Genomic DNA, 27,706 nt, shown 5'->3' with positions numbered 1-27,706 from the left:
GTCTTATGACAGTTCTTCAAGTTTTCACCTGAATGATAGCTCCCATTTAGAAATGTCCTAGGTTCCGTGGTACCAGAGTTTTGTTATAACAGAACAATTGGATAATTTTTAAAGAATCTTTGGAAAAGATTCCGACTAAACAACTCTGGTTATTCAGGTTACTGAAAATGTTCAATCCTTAATCCAACTGTTGGAGAAGCTCAAACAAACAAAAACATTATCGATTAAGATGTGAATAAGGTTACTGGGACTGGCATCTTCAGAGAAACTCATTTTGAGAGGTTCCTTGATGATGAGGGAATCTTAGTAATGCAGAACCAATTATTACAGGTGAAATGGTGGAATGATACTTGTCGTTTGGTTCAGAGTATGTCTTTGGAAATAAGATTCCCAGGCATATCTCGTTTTGGGATGCTTTCCAAGAAAGGTGGGATGTGACTATAGATTTTCTCCCATCTCTCATGAAGTGGCTCAAATGAGTAATCAACAATACAGTTGTCCCCCTCTTTTCACACATTCGGTTTTCATGTTTTCACATTGTGTTGTGTATATCTGACAGGTCATGGTCCCGAATTTCACGGAGATCCTCCAAATGTGCCAAATTTTGCCGAGAATAAAAAATATAGCAAATGTATTATTTTAGTCAATTTAATGATAAAATATTCTACCTCAACAATTTTAAAAATAAAAATATGATCAAAATTAGATTAAAACAATATGTCAAAAATACCACAGAAAGAAAGCATGGAAAAGACCCTAGACCTGTGTCTGGTGACACTGCACCTATACTGTGTACAGTATACAGTTTCGTGTGTGTTGCTTATGCAAATTCATGCAGCACAAGCTATTGGCTGACAGAGGAGTCGACCAATCAGGGTACGGTAATCTTGTCGCATTCCACTTTGTTTTGCGAATCGTATGTCTACAATTGTTACTTTGTACTTGTGTGTTTTGCGGTACTTTCATTAAATTTTTCATCTTAAATACTTTCAATCGAACCCTACAATGGCACCTAAACCTTCTGCAGCTGGTAAGACTTCTGAGAAAGAGGCTGAGAAGACTTAACAATTAAAGAAAATTTGAAACTCCTTGATATGCTAAAAGGAAACATGTCCAGTGCATCTGTCTCCTACCATTACATCAACCAATCTTCTGTTCGCTACATAATGAATAAAAGAGATTCAGGTTAGAAGAATGGCAAAAATGAGTAAGCAAGACAATGAAGAGGGCTCTGACTACTTGAAATCAGGCAATGGTTAGGATGAAAGTTACTTTGGCCATATGGATTGCCGACTGCAGGATACTAACACCATATGCACCAAGGCAAGGAAGCTGCATGGCTGCTTCAACAGCACATTCGTCGTCGATGATGGCAGTGAAAACGTCGATGACCCACAACCAGGAACATCCACTGCTTACCCCAAGAAGACGAAAACTAAGTTCTCTGCGTGCAAGGGCTGGTTTGAGAGATTCCAAACGCTAAGACCTTAAGAATATCTCGTTGCATGGGGAAGGTGTATGTGTGAATGTAGCTGCCGCTGAGGAATACGTTGACATTGTCTCAATTATTGATCAAGGAAAGCAAATATCTTCCAGAGCAAGTTTCAACGAGGAAGCTAAAGCATTCTTGGTCCAATGCATTCAAAGACAGTGTTACCCTCATCATGCACAGAAATGTTGCTGGCTGCCTATTAAGGCCAATTCTTATATATAAATCCAAGAACCTAAGGACATTAAAGAACAAGAATAGGCATCTGCTACCAGTGTATTAAATGCACAATCTTAAGGCCTGGATCACTAAATTCCTGACATTTGGCTGGTTCCACCAGTGTTTCCTCCCCCAAGTCAAATTGTATCTTGTAGAGGAGGGTCTTGAATTGAAGGTCCTTTTGCTTATGGATAATGTTGGAGGCCACACAATTTATTTTCATTGCAATGGTGTGGATACACAGTTCCTGCCAGCAAATACCACATCGTTAATTCAGCCTATGGATCCAGTTGTTATTCCAGCATTTAAGGCCCTCTACACATGTAATTCCGGGGATCACCTAGTCACAGTCTTCGATACAGTAAAAAACATTTCGGTAAAAGAGTACTGTCGCAACAGCGTTATACTGTACAGTTGCATCATTTCTGCAGAACATCCCAAATGGGTTGAAAGAGATGAATAGTGAGATGGTTAATGCCAGTTGGAAGAAATTATGTCCAGAAGCAGTCTACAACCACAATGGATTTGCTCCTGATGAGATTCCCAATTCAGCTGCGAATAAGGCTGGGAAGCTGGCAAGATATGTTAGGGCTTCACACACAGATGTCGGTGGCCTCATTGACTACTATTTAGAAACATTTTCTCAAAACACTAGTAACCTTTTTCTCACCGAAGAATAATGAAATTATCTTATTAAAAATGAGCAAGATTTTCTCAATGAAGGATAATTATATTTACTCAATGGAGGCTAGTAACTCTCTCAGTGGAAACGTAATATTTTCTCAATGAAGAATAGTATCCCTTTCTCAATAGACTAAAAATTTTCTCAATGAAGACTAGAAACTTTCACAATGAAGACAAGTAACCATATCTCAATAGAGACTATAATCAGTTTATTTCAGGGAGGCAGACTTGCACAGACTCCCAGGGGTGCCCTTTTAGCTCGGAAAAGTTCGTAATAGCTGATTAGTCAGAATTATTGTTGTCCGAATACCATCATTGTTTTCAAATAATTACCAAGTAATGTAAATCGAAACTTATTTACTAACCTAAATTTTTCCCTCAGATATAGGTTTTGTCAATAAGTAATGTTAACAAATAAATGTATGTAAATCTAAATTAAATAACGACACCCGCCGAAGATAACGACAGGAGCTTGTTTTCGAGTGCACGCTGCATAATTTTGTAACTTTTCACATACTTTAACACGAATTGGGATAAATTATACTAAGCATAAGAAAAACACGAAGTTATAAACTTTCTTTGAATACCTGAATCTACTAAAAATGTGGAATTAACAAAACTCGCTATTGGTGAAAATAGCGGTCAGGTTAAAGCAGAATCCACTTAGAGTGGGTCCTGCTTAAACCTAACCGCTATTTTTACCAATAGCGAGTTTTATTAATTCCACATTTTTAGTAGATTCAGGTATTCAAAGAAAGTTTGTAATAATGCATTTTTCTTATGCATATTGTAATTCATGTTAATGTATGTGAAAAGTTACAAAATTATGTAGCTTGCATCCAAAAACAAGCTTCTGTCATTGACTTCGGTGGGTGTCGTTACTGAATTTGAATTTACCATCATGATACTTTATGATAAATTTATTTGTTAACATTTTTCATTGACATATTTCTGAGGGAGAAATTTAGGTTAGTAAATAAGTTTTGATTCACATTACTTGGTAATTATTTGAAAACAATGATGGTATTCGGAAAAAAGTACTTCCGACTAATCAGCTATTAGGAAACTTTTCTGAGCTAAAAGGTATTCATTGAAAAAGTCATACTATTAGTTATTAAGAAAGTGTTAATATTTTCCATTTAGGAATTGTCAAAATTGCCGTGTTACTATTCTTCATTGAGAGATGTTATTAATCTCCATTGAGAAATTTTTGCATGTGTATATTGATTAAGGGTTACCAGTCTTCTGAGTCCCTTGGACAAATCTTTAATAGTTTTCAGTATTTGTTTTTAGATTTTATTGAGAAAGAGTTACCAGCCTCCATTAAGAAAGGTTACTGGTCTCTATTGAGATATGGTTACTAGTCTTCATTCTGAAATTGACCAGTGTCAATTGATAAAATTTTTAGTCCATTGAGGAAGGGATACTATTCTTCATTGAGAAAATATTACTAGCCTCCATTGATTAAATATAATTAGCCTTCATTGAGAATATTTGCTCTTCTTTAATAGAAGAATTTTACTATTCTTTGGTGAGAAAAAAGGTTACTAGTGTTTTGAGAAAACGTTTCTAGTCTATTGAGGAGTTGTTAGACTTCATTGAAGTGTGACTGGTATTCATTGAAAAGGTTTTGCAAGTCTCCATTGAGGATGATTTACAAGTAATCTTCATTGAAAGTTTTACTAGGCTTCATTAAGAAAATATCCTTAGTCTTGATTGATAAATGGTTTTTTGTCTCCATTGATAAAGGATTACTGATCTTCAATGAGAAGTTTTACTTGTGTCAATTGAGAATGGTTAGAGGCCTTCATTGAGAAAGGGTTATTAGTCTTCTTTTATAAAGGGTTACTAATTTAGTCTTCATTGAGATATAGTATTTTACTTCTTTTCTAAGAAAAAAGTTAACTAGTCTCCACTGAGAAACGGTTACTAGGGTCCATTTAGATTAGGTAATTTTTTTTTAATTTAGATTTCTACTTTTTTTCTGTTGGCAAAGGATTGCTATTTTTTATTGAGAAAAAGGTTGCTATTCTTCACTGAGAAAAGAGTTGTTACTAGTCTTCATTAATAATGTTTTACTTGGATCCTTTAAGAAAGGTTACTAAACTTTGAGAAATTTTTTAGATTTCCATTGGGAAAATTTAATAATCTTTATTGAGAATGGACCACAAGTCTCTCTTGAGAATTTTCAACTAGTCTTTATGGAGAAAGGATTTATAGTGTCTGTAGAAAAACCTACTTGCGTCTATTTAGAAGGTTTTGGTAGGTATGATAGGGTAAGGGTTACTAGTGTCCATTGATAGTGTTTTTATTGCCCATTGAGAAAGGGCTACTGAACTTCATTGAGAAGGTTTTGAATAGTCTCCATTGAGAAAGTTTTACTATTCTTCATTGAGCAAATTTTTGCTTATCTCTAGTAAGGAAGAGTCATTTAGTTATCATTGAGAAAGTTTTACTGTTCTTCATCAAGAAATTTCTTTCTTGTCTCCAGAAGGAAGTGTCATTTAGTTATCATTGAAAATTATTGTAGTCTTCATTGAGGAAGTTTTACTACTCTTCATTGAAAAAGTACTACTGATCATTACTGAGAAAGTTTCTAATGGTCTCCATTTGGGAAAGTTTCTATTAGTCTCCATTGAGAAATGGTTTGCAGCTGTCATAGAGAAATTTTTATTAGTCACTTTGAGACAGACTTTTTATTCATTGAAAAGGGCTACTGGTCTTCATTGAGAAAGTTATACTAGTTTTCTTTAAAAAAGGGTTATTGGTCTCCATTGAGTGAGTTTCTTATAGTCTCCATTGAGAAATGGTTTGTAGCTGTTATAAAGTTTTACTAATCACTTTGGAGTTTTTCTTTTTTTCATAGAGAAAAGCTTACTAGTCTTCATTGCGAAAGGATTTTCTAGTCCCCAACGAGAAAGGGTAACTAGTGTATATTGAATTTACTACTGTAGTTGAGATTGAGAAAGGGTTACTATTCTTCATTGGGAAACGGCTTATAATGTCCATTGAGAAGGGTCTACTAGTCGCCACTGGGAAAGTGTTATTAGCGTCCTTATTTAAAGGGTAACTAGGGTTCATTGAGAATCTTTACTAGCCTCCATTGAGAAAGGGTTAATAGTCTTTATTGGGAGTTTTATTAAAGTCTGTTCTAACAGAGTATTACTTGAGCCCCACCCACTTTTCTGCCAATGTTTAATCAAACAACATTATTGTACAGTGAACCCTCGTTTATCGCGGTAGATAGGTTCCAGTCGCGGCCGCGATAGGTGAAAATCCGCGAAGTAGTGACACCATATTTACCTATTTATTCAACATGTATATTCAGACTTTTAAAACCTTCCCTTGTACGTAGTACTGTTAACAAACTACCCTTTAATGTACAGAACACTTAATGCATGTACTACAGTACCCTAAACTAAAACAGGCTCAAATATTAAAGGTGATTTTATATCATGCATTTCCTAAACATGCTAAAAAGCACGATAAAAAATGGCAACCAATGTTTTGTTTACATTTATCTCTGATCATAATGTAGAAACAAACTGGAGGTAGAGCTTTGCTTATTACCCAGACATATTTCCCATACTTTTCCCTTAGAACTACATCACATCTTCCTACTTTAGATATATATATATATATATATATATATATATATATATATATATATATATATGTATATATATATGTGTGTGTGTATATATATATATATATATTTATATGTATACACATATACATACCTACATATATACATAAATACATGCATACATATATATATATATATTACTGTATATATATGGGTTATGGAAAAAATCCGCGAAGTGGTGAATCCGCGATGGTCGAACCACGAAGTAGCGAGGGTTCACTGTACGTTACTCTGGAAGATGGGCAGTCAATCAGTTGAGTGAATGTTGATAGATCAACATAATAGCCTATTCCTGGAAGTTTCCGCTGCTCCCTTTTTTCAAGATGTGCAATGTCAATGACCAAACCAACTTTCATTTTATGACAATATGAAATGTAAATGATATATTACGCCGTAGGTTTCTACCTAAGCCCTGGTAGCCCTAGAACATTTTTTTCAGACCTTTAATTGTTGTAGTGGGTAAATCACATTTGCTTTCTCCTTGTAGTAAAGCTCTGTTGCTTTCTCATTGTAGAAAAGGTCAGTCTATCTGTTTGTTTTTTCATTTCATTCCCCTCCTACTCATCAAAATTTTTGTCTTCAATATGCTGCTTGCTTTCATTTTTTAAAAATTTCACATATATAAGACAATGTCTCTCTCTCTCTCTCTCTCTCTCTCTCTCTCTCTCTCTCTCTCTCTCTCTCTCTCTCTCTCTCTCTCTCTCTCTCTCTCTCTCTCTCATTTTTCATTGGTGTTGGGTATCATGAATATTATTGTTTTTTTTTATATATTCTATCATGTTAATGTGGGAAGATTGATTGTCGCTAGTAGTAGGTTGGCCTGAGCACCAGCCACCCGTTGAGATACTACCGCTAGAGAGCTATTGGGTCCTTTGACTGGGCAGACAGCACTACATTGGATTCCTCTCTCTGGTTATGGCTTATTTTGTCTTTGTCTACTCATACACTGAATAATCTCGCCTATTCTTTCCACATTCTCCTCTGTCCTCACATACCTGACAACACTGGGAATGCTAAACATTTTTATTTGCACAAGGGGTCAACTACTGCAATATAATTTTTCAGTGGTTACTTTCCTATTGGTAAGGATAGACGAGACTATTTAACTATGGTAAGCCGCTCTTCTAGGAGGACACTCCAAAATCAGACCATTGTTCTCTTGTCTTAGGAAGTGCCGTAGCCTCTGTACCTTGGTCTTCCACTGACTTGGATTAGAGTTCTCTTGCTTGAGGGTACATGTGGGCATGCTGTTCTGTCTCATTTCTCTTCCTGTTGTTTGTTTTGAAGTTTTTATAGTTTATATATAAAAGATTAATTTAATATTTTTACAGTTCTTAGAAAATTTTGATTATTACGTCTCGTAGCTTATTTATTTCCTTATTTTCTTTCCTCGCTGTGCTATTTTTCCCTGTTGGAGCCCTTGGGCTTATATCATCTTGTTTCTCCAACTAGGGTTATAGCTTGTCTTGTAGTAATAATGATAATAATAGTACTTTTTTCTGGCATATCCCGCTTATCTCTGTGACAATGGAAGGGTCAGTCAGACTTGAATTGGTTATCTGTCAGTCATGATATTGCTCATTTATGAATTATTACAATAGTTTTATAATGATATGTTATAAAATGAGAATATAATGGCCCCATTGATAAAATTGGGAAGTCAAGCCAGCTTCCTCCTCCATTTCCACTCCTCTCGGAATACTTCGGTGTCAAGATGCCACTGAACTCCAGATTGATGAGTCATCTCAAAATGATTATAAAATTATTTGATGGTACCAGATTTATGATAAGTACCCAAAAGGAGGTGTTTCCATTGGTTATATTCTGATGGAATTTACTTTAGCCCCTCTAAGAAAGGGTTAGCATTCTTAATTGGCAAATTGTTTATAATGAATTGAGAAGGGTGTGCAAAACTAGTCTTCATTGGAAAAGGGTGTACATTACTATTCTTCCTTGGGAAAGGGTGTACAATACTAGTCCTCATTGGGAAAGGGTGTACAATACTAGTTTTCATTGTGAAAGGATGTACAATACTAATCTCCATTGCGAAATGGTGTACAATAATTGTCTTCATTGGGAATGGATGTACAATACTAGTCTTCATTGGGAAAGGGTGTACAGTACTAGTCTTAATTTGGAAAGGGTGTACAATGCTCGTCTTCATTGGGAAAGGGTGTACAATACTCGTCTTCATTGGGAAAGGGTGTACATTACTCGTCTTCATTGGGAAAGGGTGTACAGTACTAGTCTTAATTTGGAAAGGGTGTACAATACTCGTCTTCATTAGGAAAGGGTGTACAATACTCGTCTTCATTGGGAAAGGGTGTACAATACTCGTCTTCATTGGGAAAGGGTGTACAATACTCGTCTTCATTGGGAAAGGGTGTACAATACTCGTCTTCATTGGGAAAGGGTGTACAATACTCGTCTTCATTGGGAAAGGGTGTACTGTACTCTTCTTCTTTGGGAAAGTGTGTACAATGCTTCTTTATTTGGAAAAGGTGTACAATACTGTACTAGTCTTCATTGGAAAAGGGTGTACAGTACTAGTCATCATTGAGAAAGTGTTACTTTTTTTCCATTGAGAAAGGGTTATTAGTTTCCACTGGAAAGGGGTTGTTAGTCTTCATTGAGAAAATATTTTTGATTTTTATTGAGAAAGAGTTACAGGTCTCCAATAAGAAAGTCTTACCATTCTTCAAAGAGAAGTGTTTACTTATCTCTATTGAGAAAGTTGTAATAGTTTCTCATAACAAAGTTTTAATAGTCTTCCACAGAAAAGATTACTAATAATTATTGGGAAAGGGGTACTGTACTATTCCTCATTTAGAATATATTCTCCATGAAGAAAGCTTTACTAGTTTTTATTTAGAAAGGTCTACTAGTTTTGATTGAGAAAGGCTGGTTCTTGATCAGCAGTTTCTTCCTGACCAAAATAGGAAGAATTTATCATTATAATTTTTTCATCTTCAGATGATAGGGATATTTATTTGTGTACAAGTTATCACTTCTTGAAATATGTAATAAGTGCTGTATTAAGAAGAAATTATAAAATTTCAGTTAAAATTATGACTGTTTTTTTAAGAGAAAAAGGCTAATATTTCAGTTATAATAATGACTGGTTGTTTGCATACTGTTTATATGGTGATACCTTTTGCTCCTGTAATTATTTTAAAGACTCAATAGCAAAAAATTTTCATAATTGTTATAGTACCTACTCATGTATTGCTTCAATTCATTTGTTTATAGCTGAAGCATCATTACATCACAAAGATATTTTTAGATTATTTTGAAAATTAATTTTTACATCCCTGAACTATGTAAATTCTTAAATTATTCTTGGCCTAATACTACACTTTGTGGTGATACTTCTATTTCATATATGTGGGATGGTATACTATCTTTTTGTATTAATATTGGTTTTATTTTACTAAAATTACTGCTTTTGTATGTGTAAATTACTTTATTGTTGGGAAAGGAAAAGAACTTTATTATATGTGGATTTTATCTCTATAAAACTGTTTATTTTTTATTGGTGTTTGGAAACTTACCTTCCCTGTCTTTCATTCTCCTGCTCATTCACAGAAATTGGAATATTTGAATCTTGTAAGTATACGTTCTGTCTTGTCCTTGCATGTAGTGAGCAGTCCAATGCTCAGCTTTGTTGTACTGATGCTGAACTCTATATTAGCTGGTGTAGTGTATTTTATAGCTTTGTGATTTATGCTTTGCTCTATACGCTTTATTCTTTTACAGACATTCATGAAAGAATTCTTCAATGTGGAATTTTTAGTAAAAATATTCATATAATTAATTACTAATTGTTTTTATATTTATTGTTATTACTATTATTATTATCATCATTATTCCATTATTGATTTGCTATCATATTTATTTTGTTAACATAAGTTTCCATATAGTGCAATGGCAGGTTGCTGATTAACTCTACTTCAAGCCAGTTGCAAACGGATTGTCGGTGAAAACTAAGAAATTTGTCCAATACAGTACCTATACTATAGCCAGACAGTTAGTTGACTATTTCCTGGTTCTACCATGTTATATATTGAGATGGTAATTGAATTATTCTGCTTAATTTTGGCATTCGATTCACCATGCATGACATTGTAATCCTTTGAAATTCATGGACGTAGTAGATACGGGATTGATTTTGCTATCAAATGCATGCTTTGGTTTGAATCATCAACATATTGGAACAGTGCTAGGCAGTTCCAGTAGCAAATCATGACCTTGCTACCATTCCACTGGCATAAATAGAAATGTGAATCTCCTTGCCTTTCACCACTGATGCCTTCTTAGGTGGGTACAGGCCAAATTCATGATCTGTTATGTGAATGAAATCTCGATGTTATGAATATAGTTCAGGGTCTCAAGAGTTTTTCTCTTTCCAGTTTAGAGGACTTCTTTAGTGTTAAAGTAGTATTATATGTGGCCCATTCTTGCATATCATTACATAATAATATTTTTTTTATTTTCTATTGCTTATTATTGAATTGAATAATAAAGTTGTGAAAAAGAGCATTTTATTAGATGGAGATATGGTAATCTATTGAAAGGAGAAAGAACCGTCGGTCAGAGAAGTAGATATGATCGATGAAAGACGTGGAATCACTGAAAATCATGGATTATTAGTTACTGTATTTTGAAGTGCAGTATCACAATTGAATCCTAACATTTCAATTGAGAGGTATATATTGACCAAGACAAATTTAAAGTAGTTAAGCACTTGGATAGGAAGAGACTATAGGTAATAGATGAAAAGTAAGAATGGAAGTAATGTTGCATGGACTAAAAGGAGGCTGTAGAGCTGTATGTTTCTATTGTATACTATTAAAAAAATATATAATTTTGATAAGAAAATTTATTTCCATGCTCAACTGATGTTTATATTGCTTCTTCTCCAGAAGATTGGTTTATTTATGTTTATCCCCAAAATTTATTGAAAATATATAATTTTCGATTTAAAAGAATACTTGTCCCCTAATAAACTAATGAAACGATCTAGCTTTCAATAGTGTACAAAATTACAGAACTTTCTCTGAAATTTCTCTCTAAAGAAACACTTCTGTAAATATCAAGAGATTTAGGTTTTCTCCTAATACAGGAGGTCTCCGTCTTAAGAACGCTATTCGTTCTTACAATGTTTTGGAAGACTAATTTAGTAGGTTGGCCAGGACACCAGCCAATAAGTATAGTTTTGAGATACAGGCGTTCAAAGTTTTTCTTTACAATTAATAAATCATGATTATTATGAATTTTGTTCTTTTTTGGGGTATCAATAAAAGAAAAAGAAGTTATTTATCATAATTTAATCATAAATGAAGATCCCTCTCTCCTTCACTAACTCCGCTAATATCGCTGAAATTACCCACTTCTGAACTCTTATTAGAGTGAATTTTCTTCCTTATTATTATTATTATTATTACTATTATTATTATTATTATTATTATTATTATTATTATTATTATTATTAATTGCTAAGCTACAACACTAGTTGGAAAAGCAGGATGCTATAAGCCCAGGGGCTCCAACAGGGAAAATAGCCTAGTGAGGAAAGGAAATAAGGAAAAATAAAATATTTTAAGAATAGTAACATTTAAAGTAAATATCTGGTATATAAACTATAAAAACTTTAACAAAACAAGAGGCAGAGAAATAAGATAGAATAGTTTGCCCAAACATACCCTCAAACAAGAGAACTCTAAGCCAAGATAGTGGAAGATAATGGTACAGAGGCTATGGCACTACCCAAGACAAGTGAACAATGGTTTGATTTTGGAGTGTCCTTCTCCTTGAAGAGCTGCTTATCGTAGCTAGTCTCTCTTCTACCCTTACCAAGAGGAAAGTGGCTACTGAACAATTACAGTACCCTAACCTCTTTGGTGAAGAAGAATTGTTTGGTAATTTCAGTGTTGTCAGATGTATGAGGACAGAGGAGAATGTGTAAAGAATAGGCCAGACTATTCTGTGTGAGTAGGCAAAGGGAAAATGAACCGTAACCAGAGAGAAGGATCCAATGTAGTACTGTCTGGCCAGTCAAAGGACCCATAACACTAGCTGTTAGCGAGATGTTTAAATTGTCTTTTCCACTTTGGGATAATTAAATTCTTGCCAAAAAACCAGAAAAACAGACGTAAATGCGAGTGAATGTTAGAGGTCAATTGCCATTTGGTCGTTAAGCTGTAACAGTGAAGTACTGTATTGTTATGTGGCAAGTAAACCACCTTGAAGTTGAGATGAAAGTTAGTTATTTTGGCTGGGTGACCAGGGACATTGTCCAGCAGTAATAGTACTTTAATGGGTAGACCCTTCTCAACACATTACTAGTAAACATCAGGCACAAATTGGTTGAAACCCCAGTCCTCAAATAACAAGATGGTCATCCATGCCTTCCTATTAAACTTTTCCAAACCCCTTGAGTGCTATTGGATTTCCAGCTTGATACACAAGCATAGGCTTCAGCTTCCAGTTGCCAGAAGCATTCTTCAAGAAACAAAGTTAGTTTCTTCTTGCCAACTTAGTGTCCTGGTACAATCTTCTACTCCTGAGCAATATAGTTACGGTTTGGTATACACTTCCAAAATAAGTAGACTTTTTCAAAATCCATCGTCTCTAATCATTTCGGTCAAAGCATCAGGGAATTCATTCAGCATCATCACCTTAAACCTTAAGATTATGAATTGATTCACTAGAAGACTGGCTGGAATATGCCACTGATTCTGGTCGTACAACTAGAACACTACTAACCTCTTGATCTCAATCATTAGACCACTGCATTGTTTCATAATATTGATCAACTTCATGGGGGCAGATCCTTTCACATTCTTAAAGGATTTGACTTTTTCCTTGATGATAGCCACAACTTTAGAACGACTAAGGCCTAGCACTCTACCTATAGTCAAAGGAGTCTCCCCTTTTTCTTTTCGCTAAACTTTGCCGGCTTTGATTTCCTTCGCAATGGTTTTCCTCTTCTTGGATGCACTTCCATCAGAAGAGTATCTTATGCTTTCCAAATATCATGCAAAGCAAAAACAGGCACAAAAAAATTAAAACATAAGCAACACTGAAATCTTGAATGCATATTGCAAGCTAAGATGGTGTACTGGTGCGTCGGAAAATAGTTTATCGTATTAGCATACCAAACATCAATACCCGAAGCAGTTACACAGATCTTTAAAGTACTCTATGGGACCCTGTTCATAACGGTGATTTGTTGCAGCTCCGAGACTGTTGTAACACAAGGACCCCCTTAATCTTGGAAATTAATATAAGATTTAGATCTAAATTTGGAGAGTTTTCGTGCCCAAACTTTCAAAAAGAAATGCCACTGCGGGCTGGACCGAGAATTAATTAAAATTTTAGCCCCATATAGCCAATTAAGGGCACTACCTGTAATGCATATATAGTAGTTTGCCAAAAATATACTGAACGTCTCGCTGAACGAAGATGCCAATTTTAGGTGCAATACTTGCAACTATTTCTAATAAGGAATGGAAAGAGACATTGCAAACACTCTTAGACTTAAAGTAATTTGGCTCTGAATGAAGTCCGAAAACGTCACAAGCATCTTATGCTCCTAAAGCCAACCTCAACCCCTTCGCTTCGATGACATTGGTATACGCCAAAACATGCCTCTCCCTCTCTCTCTCTCTCTCTCTCTCTCTCTCTCTCTCTCTCTCTCTCTCAGTAGCCTCGACATACATCAAATGCGATTCTCGCAATAGTTTTCAGAACGCGTAGGCCTACTTAATTCCCACTTTACTGATTGGCTTTACGACAATAGCATCCCAGAGGCTTACCGTCTTTGCCTAAAGATTTTCTATTGGATTTAAATCAGGTAATTTAGAAGGCCACAAAATCCTAAACACCAAGGTGATTGTTTAACAAATTTGTTACTATTTAGAATTATGGAAGGGTCAGTTATCCATAAGATATAGTATATAGGTTCCGGTTCTGGGATCAAATTGCTCTAACAGTTGGTAGCAGTATTTAGTCTGAGATTTGAACATGTTGTTTGCTATTTAGTCTCCTCGATTTCAATAAGTTCTCCCGGTCCACTTTTTGCCATCCAACCCACAAATATTCTCCCACTTCATCTTGTTGGCTGGATGTTCTCATGGTCATATCTTATGAATAAAAAGAAACAAGTTCCCAATTCGGCTTCCCTATTTATTCACCGGTATACTGTTATTGTGTGTATGTTTAATTGTTGCATGATATTTGTTTTCGGTATGTTGCCATTGTGCATATTTGTGATGGAATTGCGTATTGCTAAAGAACAATGTTCTCTTTTATTATGAACCATAACAATTAAAATACAGTAATGACTTTCTCTCACCTGATCAGCTGACTAGGTTACTAGTTTTCAGCTTTTTAACATTCATGTCAATCTGGATGACGTACAGTAATTGTTGCAGAATCGATCCAAGTGAAAACTAAAATGATGATTAATATTTTACTTAAAAAAAGTAGACTTTCAACTAAATTACATGAAAAATTGCATCAAAATAATTTTAGGTAATAATAATAAATATAAATGAATATATAATAATTAAATAAAAAAGTAATTTAATTTTTACATTCTACAATAGATTCTGTGTTCATGTACCTAAATGAACATAAGGTTCCATAATGTGTCATGGTGATTCTAAATGTAACTACAATTTTTATTGTGAAAAGAAATTAAGTCATCATGTTTATCATTTAACAAATATTCCTAATAGAAAAAGTAAAATGTGTATGGAAAAGAAAATAGTTGACAACCTTTTGAGCAAAAAGTTTTTAAGTTTTCTACGTTCAATTTAATTTAATTAACAACAGCAATTACCAATTGTTTTTATTTTTTTTTTGTCGCCACCTGATCTCAAGGTGACGGTGTCAAGAATAGGCTCAGAGTATCGTTGATATAAATTTTTTATATATACACTATTATTTGCTGATTCATAATGCTAAATTTCACGCTTTGTCTTGCACATTTTAATATTTTGCTGTATTTGGCAAATTTTAACTCAAAATTTTGTTTTGACTTTTTTCTTTGGCAATTTTATTACTGTATTGTATTATTTGCTGTTTTCTAATGCTAAATTTCACATTTTGACTTGTCCTTTATAACATTGTTATATTTGGAGATTTTTAGCTATAAATTTCTAGTTTAATTTATTGTTATACAGTATTTTAATCAGAATTAAGAATATAAAAGAACCTTCTATAAAAATTATATTATTTCCATGGGAGAAATTTATTGTTTCAATGTAACATGTGATTCATTTAGCTTCCTCTGTGAAATTCATTCCCATGGATGTCTACATTTGAAAAGTAGCTCCCATTTTCCCTCATACCAAATGCCTCCCTTGTAGGCTATTAGTGTTGCATATGCCATCTGTTGTGATCTATGGTAAAAAAGTTGGCTATGTACATTTTATATTCTTTGTCAACATGTTGCAGATCGGCTGCTTGTGTCATTTGATCCCACCAATTTTAAGGTTTTTGTGGTTTCTTTTTACAACTGTTTCTTTTGCAAAAAACACTAGGGGTTAGGGGCCTTTTCTTGGTATAATGATTTTGAACAAGTATAGTTTTCTCATTGAGGTATTGAGGGAAGGAAATAGGATATTTACAATCAATCCAATGGATGCTTATTTCCCCATGTCCATTCATCAGTAGGTGAGGAAGCTCCTCCAATTTGTGGAGGGGGTAAGGGTTTATCAGTTCAAAAGTCTATGTTTTGGCCTGGGAACTGTTCTTCAAATGTCCCCAAGGGTGATGGCTCCTATCTCCAAGTCTTCTGGGCATAGGAGTGCCGGTATACCTGGACGACTGAAATAGATTCATGTCCATCGGGCATAGTTACCTAACATGCTACAGTGGCTGGGAGTCCTGGTCAATCCGAAAAAGTTTCTCCTGACCCCAAGCCAAATATTGTGTACTGTATTTGAGGATAACAATAATCTCGGTTTCCTTAGATTATCTGTCTGTAAAGAGAATATGGTTTTGAGAATCTGTTAGAGAATTTTAAACATGAAAAGTGTCGTTACATATCTGGATGTGGCTCTTTGGAATTATGGGATCCCTGGAGAAGCTTATTTTGCTGGTAGGGTTCGAGGTTTAGAGATATTCACTTTCATAACCTTCATTGGAATAGTCTCTTTGATCTGAACAGAACTTATCTTCCTCTTATTTAGTATCAGTTGGAAATAATAAAATGTGAGGATGACCCTCATTTCCCATGTTTTGAGTCTTTACTTGTGTAATGAAGGAGTGGTTGTCATGGACAAAGCACTTGTGATCCACCAACGGCCTTAGTTTATCCAGGGAAAATTTAATGTTCTATCTGATCAGCTGAACAGGAAGCTGCAAGTACTTCCAAACAAGTGGTGTTTGTATTTGTCAGTATGTTAAGACTTAGAGTTTAATGGGGAAAGCTAAATTAAGACATGTTTGCGACTTCAACTGGAAGATGGAGACTTTTTTTTTTTTTTTTTTTTTTTTCCCGTTCAGGATCCTATGGTGTGGAAGGCTGATGCTATATTCCAGGATTGTTCGAACAGGGACTTTTAATGAGTTTCCGCCATTCTCAATTATTCAGGGGGTGATAAACAATTTTTGGATACTGTATTGTTGAACAGCAGAATGGGGCTTGTGGCTCCTTCGTGATTCAAATGGAGTGATTATTAATGTGTGGTCTCTACTGTTGGATTCCCCAAGAAGGTTACCTTGCAAGACTAGTCTTTTCTGACATCCTCTTTTGCAAGTCACTCAACCCAAATGCCCATGTACAGAAGCTAACTGTATGGAATCTGTCTACCTTATCCTCAAAGAAAGCCTTTTTTTTTTAGATCCTCTTGACTCTATTTTTGCATCCAAAAGGTAATCTTACCAATAATTTGCACTGGAGTCAGCGTCATGTGTATTTTGATTGGTGAAAATCCATAAGATTTGGGTTTTTATGAGAAGAAAATTCTCCACTATCAAAGGTTAAAAGTCATTGCTTAATACTCTTCTCAAGTCAAGAATATTAAGAGGAAATGTTATATCTCAATCTTTATAGAGGGTTCCATTTGGGCAGCTGAGGTTTATCTAGACGAGACAAGATATCATTAGAAAGAAGGTTCTTAATTGTTTTGTGGGGTTAGGTTGCCAAGTCACCCTCTCTTCAAATATACTGTCCTTATCAAGACATTAGTGACTGAAGCCCGTATCAATTAGACTCAAATTGAATGAGTGACTTGAAAATTAAAGTTCATGTCATTAGGAGTACTGCTACTTCCCTTGATTTTTGTAATCTTCTCAGGAAATGGTTGTGGCAGCAGCTCGGTGACATAGCTAAATAAAGTGTTGTTGAGCATTATTTAAAGGAAGCCTGATTTTCCTGTAAAGATTACTTGGCCTCAGTTCCTATGGTAGCTGTAGGTGATGTTCTACTGTAGTTTAAATGGTTCTTTCTTGATGTGTATACCACAGTACATAGGCTTGCGAGTTTAATTTTGGGAGTGAGATTGCAATAAAAAATGTTATTTTAAAAATAATTTCCAATAAGAAATAAAGGAGATTCACTTGATGCATTCCACAAGTCCATAAATACACACACAATCATTTTTAAAGGTTTTGTAATGGTAATCAAGGAAGAATTTATAGCGTGTAACATCAGAAATAAATGAAAATTGATAATTTACAATGAAAAATAGGAATAATTGACAAATTAACTTGGATCTTGCCTTTGATGAGAGTCATGGCTGGTGTGAAGTAGACGAGAAAGAGGAGAAGCCGGTTACTGTTGGGAAGGAGAATCGTCCTTAATAAGCAGTTCTGGTTAAATATCAGGAGTTCTCTCCCTGGAACAGTGTTCACTATTGTAACTGAATTACTTAATTTATGCTTTATGGATCCTGTCTAGAGACAACTGCTTTTGCCTTTCTCTAAAATGTCCTGTAAATATGGTAAAATCATGTGAACACTGCTTGGCTAACATACATATTGTCACGACGTGCCTGATACTGATTTCATGCTAGTCTCGATAGTACTTGACCACAAAATTTTCCCATTTGGCATGCAGACCAATGCAATATTCATAAGCCAATTTAAATTTTTATGCTTGAATCAATTTGCTTGTACAGTAATGCTTCACAACACAAAATTAATTAGTTCTGGAGTGGTTTTCGTTTCGTGAAATTTCGTGTTAGTCCCATTTTACTTGTAAATCTAATTCATTCCAAACCCTACAAAAACATCACATTAAGTTTTATAATAAAGCTAGATTGTAACCACAATGAAATACTCTACAGCCAAATACATATGAACCATTCAGTGTACCTAAACTAATTGTTAATACCTGTAAATTAAGTAGTAATTAGAACATAATGCAATAAATTGAAAATAATACAATACATAGTGCAATACCATATGTAATGTACTATTATAGTTACCCCTACTTTAGATATGCATTTTCTTTTGAGTATAATCCATTTCCTTCAACAGCTCACATTTTTAATGGGTTACTATTTTATTCTCGGCCTGGCTGGCAAATCTCTCATCATGAAACTTTTTTTGCAATGCGAGTCAGAAAAACCTTTACATCTCGTTTCGCAGAATGAAAATTTCGTAAGCAGATTCTTTCATGAAGAGAGGTATAACTGCATTCAAAATTACTTGTAAACCAAGGTACTACTGTACTGTATAAGGAAATTTTGTAGTAGTTATAGGTAGCTTAAAATTTGCAGATTTTGTTGCCCTCATTGCAATTCTTTTAGTTTTCTCTATCTGGAATCATGTTGGATTGAAAAGGGAAAAAGGGAGTTCCTCTGACTGTGGATCTTGGGAACTTTAAGGTTCAGATTAGGTATGGCTGTTTTATTTAGTTGTCTTTTGTAATCTCTCCCCCTTAATTCCCCAACCTCCTTCAGAGTGGGATTCACCTAGGTGAGCCACAGTTAACCTTAATTAAAATAATTATACAGTAATTTTAATGGCTTGATTAATATAAATGTAATTTTAATTAGATGTTCTCATTTCAAGTCATACCTGGAGTTCACCTAATTTCCCCCCCCCCTCCCCATTGATTATTAAAGTTATAAGAGGTTTTTCAATTAAAGCTAACTTCATATATAAAGCATACCCACACCTAGTTTGTGCACTATATAATATCACAGATGGTGTGCACATCTGTAATGTACTGGGGGGGGGGGGCAATTGGAGTGTGGCAAATTGGAAACTTTAAATTTCTAGTGATAGATACTGATAGGAACAAGCTTCTTAGAGGAAGCTAGGTGAACCAAGGTAAGTATTGAAGTAATAAATTTTATTAGAATTAAATTTTCTTGTCATACTATTGTTTATTTAAGCACAGCGCTATGCATGTAGCTTTTATTTATGCTCAGATGATGTATGCCTGCCATTCTCTTATTGAATAGTTTTTGCTTTAGGAAATGCTAATTAATACAGTACAGTATGTTATATTTTAGGCCTCTGTAGCTAGCACATGCATGTAAAGAATTAATAAATACTTCTCTTGTTCAGAAAAGCATGTTACTTTATCTCTTATATTAGGAATAGAATTTCTGCTTAAGACAAGGTTATTTCTATGCACCTCCAATGATGTTCATATTGCTTTCGTCTCTGGAAGCTTGGTTTTATCGATGTTACCCTTAAGATTTAAAAATTATCCACTTTTTTCCTTGCAGTATAGCAGTGTCTCAAATGAAAAATGTGACTAACAACAATAAGTAACATGCTCTGCATGTAGCATCATCGTCTTTAGTCTTTTAAGTCAACTTGAAACAACATTGTCATGCACTCCAGATTGTCAGGTTTTTTATTACTTTTAGTTCTTTGAAAATGTCATCCTCTGGATATGTTAACAATTGCTGCAAAGTTTTGCAAAGGAATAGTTTTTTGCTTAATGTGATCTGATTTCTGTGTTTTGACCGGGGACATTTGATTTGCAGATTTGCTCTAAGAAGTTCTTAGGACTCAAGTGCTGTTCCTCTTTAGAAAGAAGCGGCTTGCTTTTGCTTCAAGTGGAAATCCAGGGAAAGCTAATCCTGCTGATTTTAAAGGGAATTATGTCACTCTAACCTTTTGACTTAGCTACTGTCCTAATAAGTTTAGTTTTGATAGTCATGAACTTATAACAATTTTAACATCATTTGCTTCTTTTGTGGAAGCTCAGAAGATCAATAAGTCTTTGATTAAGGGTACATTTTCAGGCCTAACCTGCCTACCTAACCCTAGCCTAACTCATCAAGTGGTAGCTAATTTTTCTAGTGTACCATTCAGTACGGGTTTTGGTGGTACATGGCACTTTCAAAATGCTCTTTGTGGATCCTCGATCCTTTTATCTCGCCTCTAGCTGAAGAAAGGTTCACTAAACAACTGCATTTCCGTTATGTGCTGAGATGGTGTTCATGACCATATATCACACTTTTTGATGAATTTTGCAACCCTTTGCAACATCTCATTACTATGTGGAGGGTGTGGCAAATCATTTGATCCCCTGAATCAAGCTGTTTTCCTTTTGAATTATTCTTAAGATTCAATAAAACTGATTGCATGATGTTTAAATGTCTGTGCACATTGTTCACTTGCAAGCTTGACCCCTGGCTCATCACAGGTGTTTCTCTTCTAAAATAAATGTAGGGATTAGTGCCTCAGTTGCTGAAAAATATCTCTTTAAACAAATGCACATCAGTTTCTGTGTGAAATAAATAAATAATCAAGCACAGTTTAGTAGGGTCTTAAACTTTAGATTATAAAAAAATGAAATGAAGAGATAGAGAGAACACCAGGATGAGGTATCTCTTTATTTTTTAAAACAGTTCCTTCTGTAAAGATTTCTAATCAACGAATTTTGAAGCAAAGCGAAAAATCTATTTTAGGGTGAGATGGCCATGTCGTCCTGATGGGAGGGTTTCTATTGGTAGCTTTCTAAGGGATATTTGTCTACAGTGATACTCCCAGAGAATTGACCTTTAGGTCTCCAGAATTCCAACTCCTGGCGCGAATATCCTTAAAATTTCACTTAAGGATATCGCATAATATCAGGGTACGTATATCTTGATACGACACATAGCAATCTTCACCCCAAATAGCGTTTTCATTTCAAGGGGGAAGAGTGGCGGAAACAGAAGGAGAGCCGTTATCAAGGTTACCCTTCTTCCCGTACTATTACGAGGCTCCAAGATGGCGCTCATTCCTTATAGTATTGAGCATGGTGCTACAGATATAGTAGTTTTGGGACGGATCTTGCCTAAGCCTTTTCTATGGAAAAGGAGGGCGGGTCCATCAGGACGATATGGCCATCTCACCCAAAAATAGATTTTTCGCTTCGCTTCAAAATCAGTTTTTTTTGGCTCAAGCCATGTCGTCCTGATGGAAGTGTACCAGAGAATTATTAGAAAGTACTGTATCTGTGGATTTGTATAAGTGCCTTAAGATTGGGACAATTTTTTATGGTCATACAGACCATTAAGAAATATGACGATACCGTTATACGTCATTACCTCTAATCATGGAACAATGTTAGGGCTTCCTGCCCCCTGCAGGGAAGTGTCGTGCTAGACAGTAAAAAGTGTCTCAAGGTTTGTATATTGTAGGAACAAATATAAGTATATATCAGAATTATTTGTTTCATTTATTCCAGTAATATAAGGTTTACTTAGGAAATTAAATAAAGAACTCTGGCTATCTTTATTGTGCTATTTACAGGGATAAGTTTGATCCTGAGGTTTCTCCTTTGAAGAGCTGTCCTCCCCTGAAGTCTGAAGTTCTTCGAAGATAGACCTTTAGACATTCTACTGGACACACAGAGACATCTTCCTTCAGAGGGCAGACTCTCCAGGAACCCCATCTCTTAGTGGGTAGCTCATTCTTGGCGAGAAAAGTAGGATCAGGGAAGAGATTCAGTTCTCCCACTTCTGTGAACTGAATATGGCCCTCATCTCTTGATAGGGCTACTATTTCACTAACTCTAGCCCCTGAGGCTAAAGCGAACAGGAAAATAACGTTTTGAGTAAGATCCTAAAGAGAATAATTTTCATTGTTCAATAGACCTAATAGATCTATATTTTCCCATTCCTACTCATCTTAATTAAAAAACTCCTTCCTTTTGTCAGCATTTCAAAGGTTTACCCATGGGAGTACCAGTCTTTAGGTCTCAGGATGGCTCCTCACGTGTTCACCAGGATTATGGGCAGTATTTCCAAAGGCTAAGAATCCTGGGCTCAGAGTTCTGTTGTAACTGCCCACTGGGTTTTTTTATTTGCATTGGAAGGAATGCAGTTTTAAAAATTGTAATTGATCTGGTTTTCTAAATACGTTGACCTTTCTAGTCAGCTCAGAAAAATCTCTTTGGGATGTTGATAAGTTTCTTTTTGTTTTTTCCCATGGAAAAAAGGGTTCAATTATTAAAGTTCAAAGGATGAAATCTCAGTCAATTCAGATGTTTTTATGGAACTATTTTTTTCTCAATTTAAATTGAAACATTTTCAAGCTAGATAGTCTCGATTCCCGTGATGAGCCAGATTTAACTGGTGACGATTTGGGCCAATCATGATTGCTTACCTTTTGAAATCAAGATCCTAGAACACACTTCACAGATCCTTCACAATAAAGATGGAAAAAACTCTAGCTATTTGCAGTACATCTGTCAGAGAAGTGAATATTGCAGGGATCAACTCTTTTTATCTATTGCTGGGAACTTAGTGATATTATGAAGGGTCTTCAGGATCATAAAACACGTCTTGGTAGTATGGATAGTGGTAGTATTCTCAGACACCTCTGCAGCATTGGCAAAAATCTGGAAACATCGAAGTACAAGGTCAGAATCCCTGTGCCAGATAGAAGATATACTTTTTACTTGGACAAATTTGAGAGAAATTCTTCTTTGCTTCATTTAGGGAAAATCATACATCTTAATAGATCAGCTTAGTATAAAAATCAAATACGTCCAAAAGAATGGCCGCTGTATACACCAATATATCCAGAAAGTTAGTAATTGTGGGTTAATGGAATGTTGACATGTTTGCAACCTCACTAAACAAAAACAAATTCTTTATCCCAAAAGGTAACGCCCCTTTACAAGACTGTAGAAATGCAGATCTTTTCAACTTTCCTCCTACAGACATGGTGTTGCAAGAGATAAACAAATTCAGGATTTCTTAAAACAGCAGGATTGTGCAAATAGCTCTGTTTTGGCCGCAAAGGGAGTGGCTCATAGATCTATGGCCTCTGTTATCAGTTTTTTTTTTTTTTTTGGGGGGGGGAGATGCGCAGTTGTCAGGCAAACCAATCCTCTCGGATAACCAGTGTCAAGAGTGATACTATAAAACCCGTATGAGCTAATTCTTACTGAATGAGGTTGATGCAACATATTTGTTGAAACAAATGCCTGTGTAGTCCATAGGTCACGTTATATTATGGTATATTAAAAACAATGGAATAATTATTTTGATTGGTGTAAGCAAAAAAAGGAATCGGTTACTAGAACTTGTAATTTATAAAACTTTTATATTCATCAATAATAAGAAACTTTCTATTTCAGCCGTAAGAGTATAAGTTTACGAGGATATCTGTGCTTGAGTATATAAGATTAGATTGGCCAGTATCAACCATTTAATTGCTATATGTGTCTTGATATTGAAATATCTCCAGTTGTTACATTTTTATTTTTGAGAATTTAGATAGTGTTACAGTATTTAAGAGGGCTGGCCAGTAAGCCAATGTATAGAGGTATAGGGAGAAAAACATTAAATCCTGAAGAAATTCAAGGAGCTTAATATGGCAATGGAGAATGCTTATACAAAATATTTCGTCAAAAATCCCCTTGCTTTCAAAGTTATGGGGTAATTAGGAAAAGCAACTTGTCCAAAAAATTGATCCGTACAAGAAAAGCCGTAATATTTTTCTATATTAAACAAATTGTGAGCAATGGCATCTGTAGACATTTCTTTAGAGTCAGGAGATAGAATGCTTTGTCACTTGTCTTCAGTGCGAGCTGAAACCTTGGGGTTGAGATTACACATTTTAGTTTGCCTCTGACATTCCCTTTGTTTTACATCTGTTTATCATTGTTTTGGCAAGAATTTCATCATGCAAAAGAAGAAAATTTGCTCTAATATTTGCATGATTTCGGCGATATTAGGGGATTTAGTGAAGGAGAGCGATAGAATACTCTATTAAAAGGGATGATGGGGGCCCAGGAGCCTAAAGAGGCAAGATATTGGAATTAAATTGATAAACATCCTAGTTTTGGTCTATTAATACCCAAAAAGAAATATATAAATCATAATAATCATGAATTATTGTCTGTAAAAATAGAAAACATTTCAGTGTGACTTTCACTAGCTTTTAATATCTGTTTTCTTTGTTTCGGCAAGAATTTCATCATGCCAAAGAAGAAGAGACAATCAAAACTTCCCGCTTACATACAGAAGAATAAAATTCTGTTCTATATTCACATAATATCGGTAATATTAGTGGAGTTGGTGAAGGAGGGAGAGAGAGAATAGGAAAAGGCAGGGTGGACCAGGTTTAAAGGGTGTTCATGAATGGCAGAGGCAAGGGACAGTAACATTGACCTATCAATTGGAACAATGCCCTGAAAGACTGACCATATATTTGAACAGGACCCAAACCCCCTCTCCTCCCAAGCTAGTCCCAGGGAGGGCCAAGCAATGGCTGTTAATGATTCAGCATGTGGACCTATAGGCTCCCCTTAACTGCCTAATCTTAGCTCACAAAGATGGTGAGGTTGCAGACATTAAAGAAACAAACGAGTTTGAGTGAGACTCAAACCCCAGTCTGGCAGTCACCAGGCAAGGACGTTATCAATAAGCCACCACAAGAAGCAAGATATTGGGCAAAGTTATCTTTATTTTGATTAAACTATGATAAATAACCTAGTTTTGGTGCAATAATTCCCAAAAAGGAATAAAAAATTCATAATCATGATTTATTAATACTGTATTGTCTTTGTAAAAATACAAAGAAAATTAAAGAACAGCCAAATTTCAAAACTATATTTATTGAACTTAAAATTCTATCTTTTCCATTACTTTTAAAGCTATAGCATTGGAATTGGATACAGTATAAAAACTTAGATAAGACTTTATAGAAAAAGGAAATGAGACTCCCTTTTTTTACATTTTTTTTTCTTCCTTTTACCCCCAGATTTGTAGTTTTATATTTTTTTACCATAATGAAAAATATCTAGATAAAAAGTGACTTTTAGAAAAAAAAACCTCTTAATTTGGAGGAGGTCTATATTAGATCTATATATAGTAGTAGTAATCACAGGTCTAATATCAAGTATCAAGGGAGGAGGAAGAATTTGAAAAACCTTATTTTTGAGATCTGACATCCCAAAACTGAAGGTGAGAGGCGAAAGTCATATGCAGTTTGGAAATGTCCCAAGTCCTGTTAGGAAGTGGTATGAATATTAAAGTCCTGTCCCTAAAAAGCTGCATTGGTGAGCAGACTACCTTAAGAGAGTTCGTTTATAACATTTATGGAAGTTTTTACATAACCTCTCCCAGGAAAATAATTTTTTGGTGTTAAAGTGCATGGTGGACTCCAAGGACATTCCTGTTCCTGTACTGTACAGGTAAAGCTAGAACAGGAATCCTATTTGAAACCGCACCTCCCCAAAAATAGAGGTTTCCTTTGTCAAGACCTTTTATTTCAAATAACTTTGGCATGAAAACAACTTAGTGGCCTATAATATATTTTAAAGTGGGCTTTAGTAATCGTAGGATGGTTTTTATACCTTTTGTCAGATTTCAGAGCTAAAATTATTTCTTTACAAAAGGAAATTTTTGTTAGTTCAGGGAATAGCTTGCCTTGATAGTTAGGAGCTGTTCAATATTATTTGGACTAATCTACAGACTTTAGAAGTAGCATGCAATAACTGTCAGCATTACTGTTTGGTCAAAAATCAAAGGAAGTGGATTCAACATTAATGAAAGGTTTGAAAATTATTGTACATGATGTAAGAAGTACAACATCTTAAATTCATGCCAGAATCTTTCTTTTGAAAGGGTTTTAGTGGTAGCTCAGTAGTGTACCAACTAGGTATTCGCTGGACATTTTCATGAGAGAGTTGGACTGTAGCGCTTATTGTAGGCTGATAATGTTGTGAATCAAATTTGGTAATGGATTTAAGCTTTGGAGTTATGATCTAGTAACCTTTCAAATTTAGTTTGCTGGAATTGTAAACTATCAATTTAGTTCCCAGGTACTTTAGTTTTTATGTACTTTAGTGATTAGGTGATAAAGTAATATTCAGAAGTATCAAATTGATTGCTAGTGATGTGTGTGGCAAGAAGTTTGTTGGAGGCAGCGTGAGGAAGGGCAGTGAATGATGGAATGGAGTAGTGAAGATAAATGTGGAAGAGAAAAAGAGGGCATTTAAAGAATGGCTGCAGAGTAATAGTGTAGAGAAGTATGAAAGATACAGAGAGAAAAATGTGGAAGTAAAGCGCAAGGTAACTGAGGCAAAGAGGGGGGCTGACCTGAGGTGGGGTCAGGGATTGTGTTGTTCATATGAATAGAATAAGAAGTTATGGAAAGAAGTGAAGAGAGTAAGGAAGGCCTGCTCAAAAATTGAAGAGACAGTGTAAGATGGAAATGGAAGATTGTTAAAAGGAGAGGAGGCAAGGAAAAGGTGGGCAGATGGAAGATTGTTAAAAGGAGAGGAGGCAAGGAAAAGGTGGGCAGAATATATTTTGAAAGTTTACTGAATGTTGAGGATAATAGGGAGGCAGATATAATTGCTGTTGCAGGTGTTGAGATGCCATGATGGGAGATGAGAATTAGAGAGAGATTACAAAAGAGGAAGTGAGGAGAGCACTAGATGAAAAGAGAGTAGGAAAAGCACCTGGTATGGATGGTATGAGAGGTGAGATGTTGAAGGAAGGGGGTGTGACTGTACTTGAATGGTTGGTGAGATTGTTTAATATGTGTTTTGTGTGTCAATGTTACCAGTAGATTGGGTTTGTGCATGTTTTGTACCACTATATAAGGGTAAAGGAGATGTGCATGATTGTTGTAATTCAAGGGGTATTAGTTTGTTGAGTGTAGTTGGAAAAGTGTATGGTAGAGTACTGATTAATAGGATTAAGGATAAAACAGAGAATGCAATCTTAGAAGTACAGGGTGGTTTTAGAAGAGGTAGGGATTGTATGAATCAGATTTTTACAGTTAGGCAGATATGCAAGAAAATTTAGCAAAAGGTAAGGAGGTGTATATATGGATCTGGAGAAAGCGTTTGATAAGAGTTGATAGGGAAGCGATGTGGAATGTGATGAAATTATATGGAATTGATGGAAGGTTGTTGCAAGCAGTGAAAAGTTTCTACAAAGGTAGTAAAGCGTATATTAGGATAGGAAATAAAGTGAGTGATTGGTTTCCGGCGAGAGTGGGGCTGAGACAGGGATGTGTGATGTTGCCGTGGTTGTTTAACTTGTATGTTGGAGTGGTGAGAGAGGTGAATGCTCGAGTGCTTGAACGAGGATTGAAACTGGTAGACGAGAATGATCATGAATGGGAGGTAAATCAGTTGTTGTTTGCTGATGATACTGTACAAGTTGCAGACTCGGAAGAGAAGCTTGGCCGATTAGTTACAGAATTTTGAAGGGTATGTGGGAGAAGGAAGTTGAGAG

At 35.2% G+C, this 27,706-nt stretch overlaps 1 protein-coding gene across 22 annotated transcripts in view; it reads left to right on the top strand.

Moving 5' to 3' along the window:
• Positions 1-27,706, top strand: part of LOC137652986 (F-actin-uncapping protein LRRC16A-like) — a 702,357-nt gene that overhangs the window by 560,573 nt on the left and 114,078 nt on the right. For 18 of the 22 annotated variants that reach the window (XM_068386421.1, XM_068386462.1, XM_068386461.1 and 15 more), the window contains one exon: positions 9,624-9,644. The exons of the other annotated variants lie outside the window; for them this stretch is intronic. In XM_068386421.1, the coding sequence (XP_068242522.1) occupies positions 9,624-9,644 (21 nt within the window). The remainder of the gene's footprint in view (positions 1-9,623; positions 9,645-27,706) is intronic. 22 annotated transcript variants of the gene reach the window in all.

The sequence above is a fragment of the Palaemon carinicauda genome, chromosome 1 (assembly GCF_036898095.1).
Source record: "Palaemon carinicauda isolate YSFRI2023 chromosome 1, ASM3689809v2, whole genome shotgun sequence".
NCBI classification, from domain to species: domain Eukaryota; kingdom Metazoa; phylum Arthropoda; class Malacostraca; order Decapoda; family Palaemonidae; genus Palaemon; species Palaemon carinicauda.
This window is presented reverse-complemented; position numbering and strand designations above follow the sequence as displayed.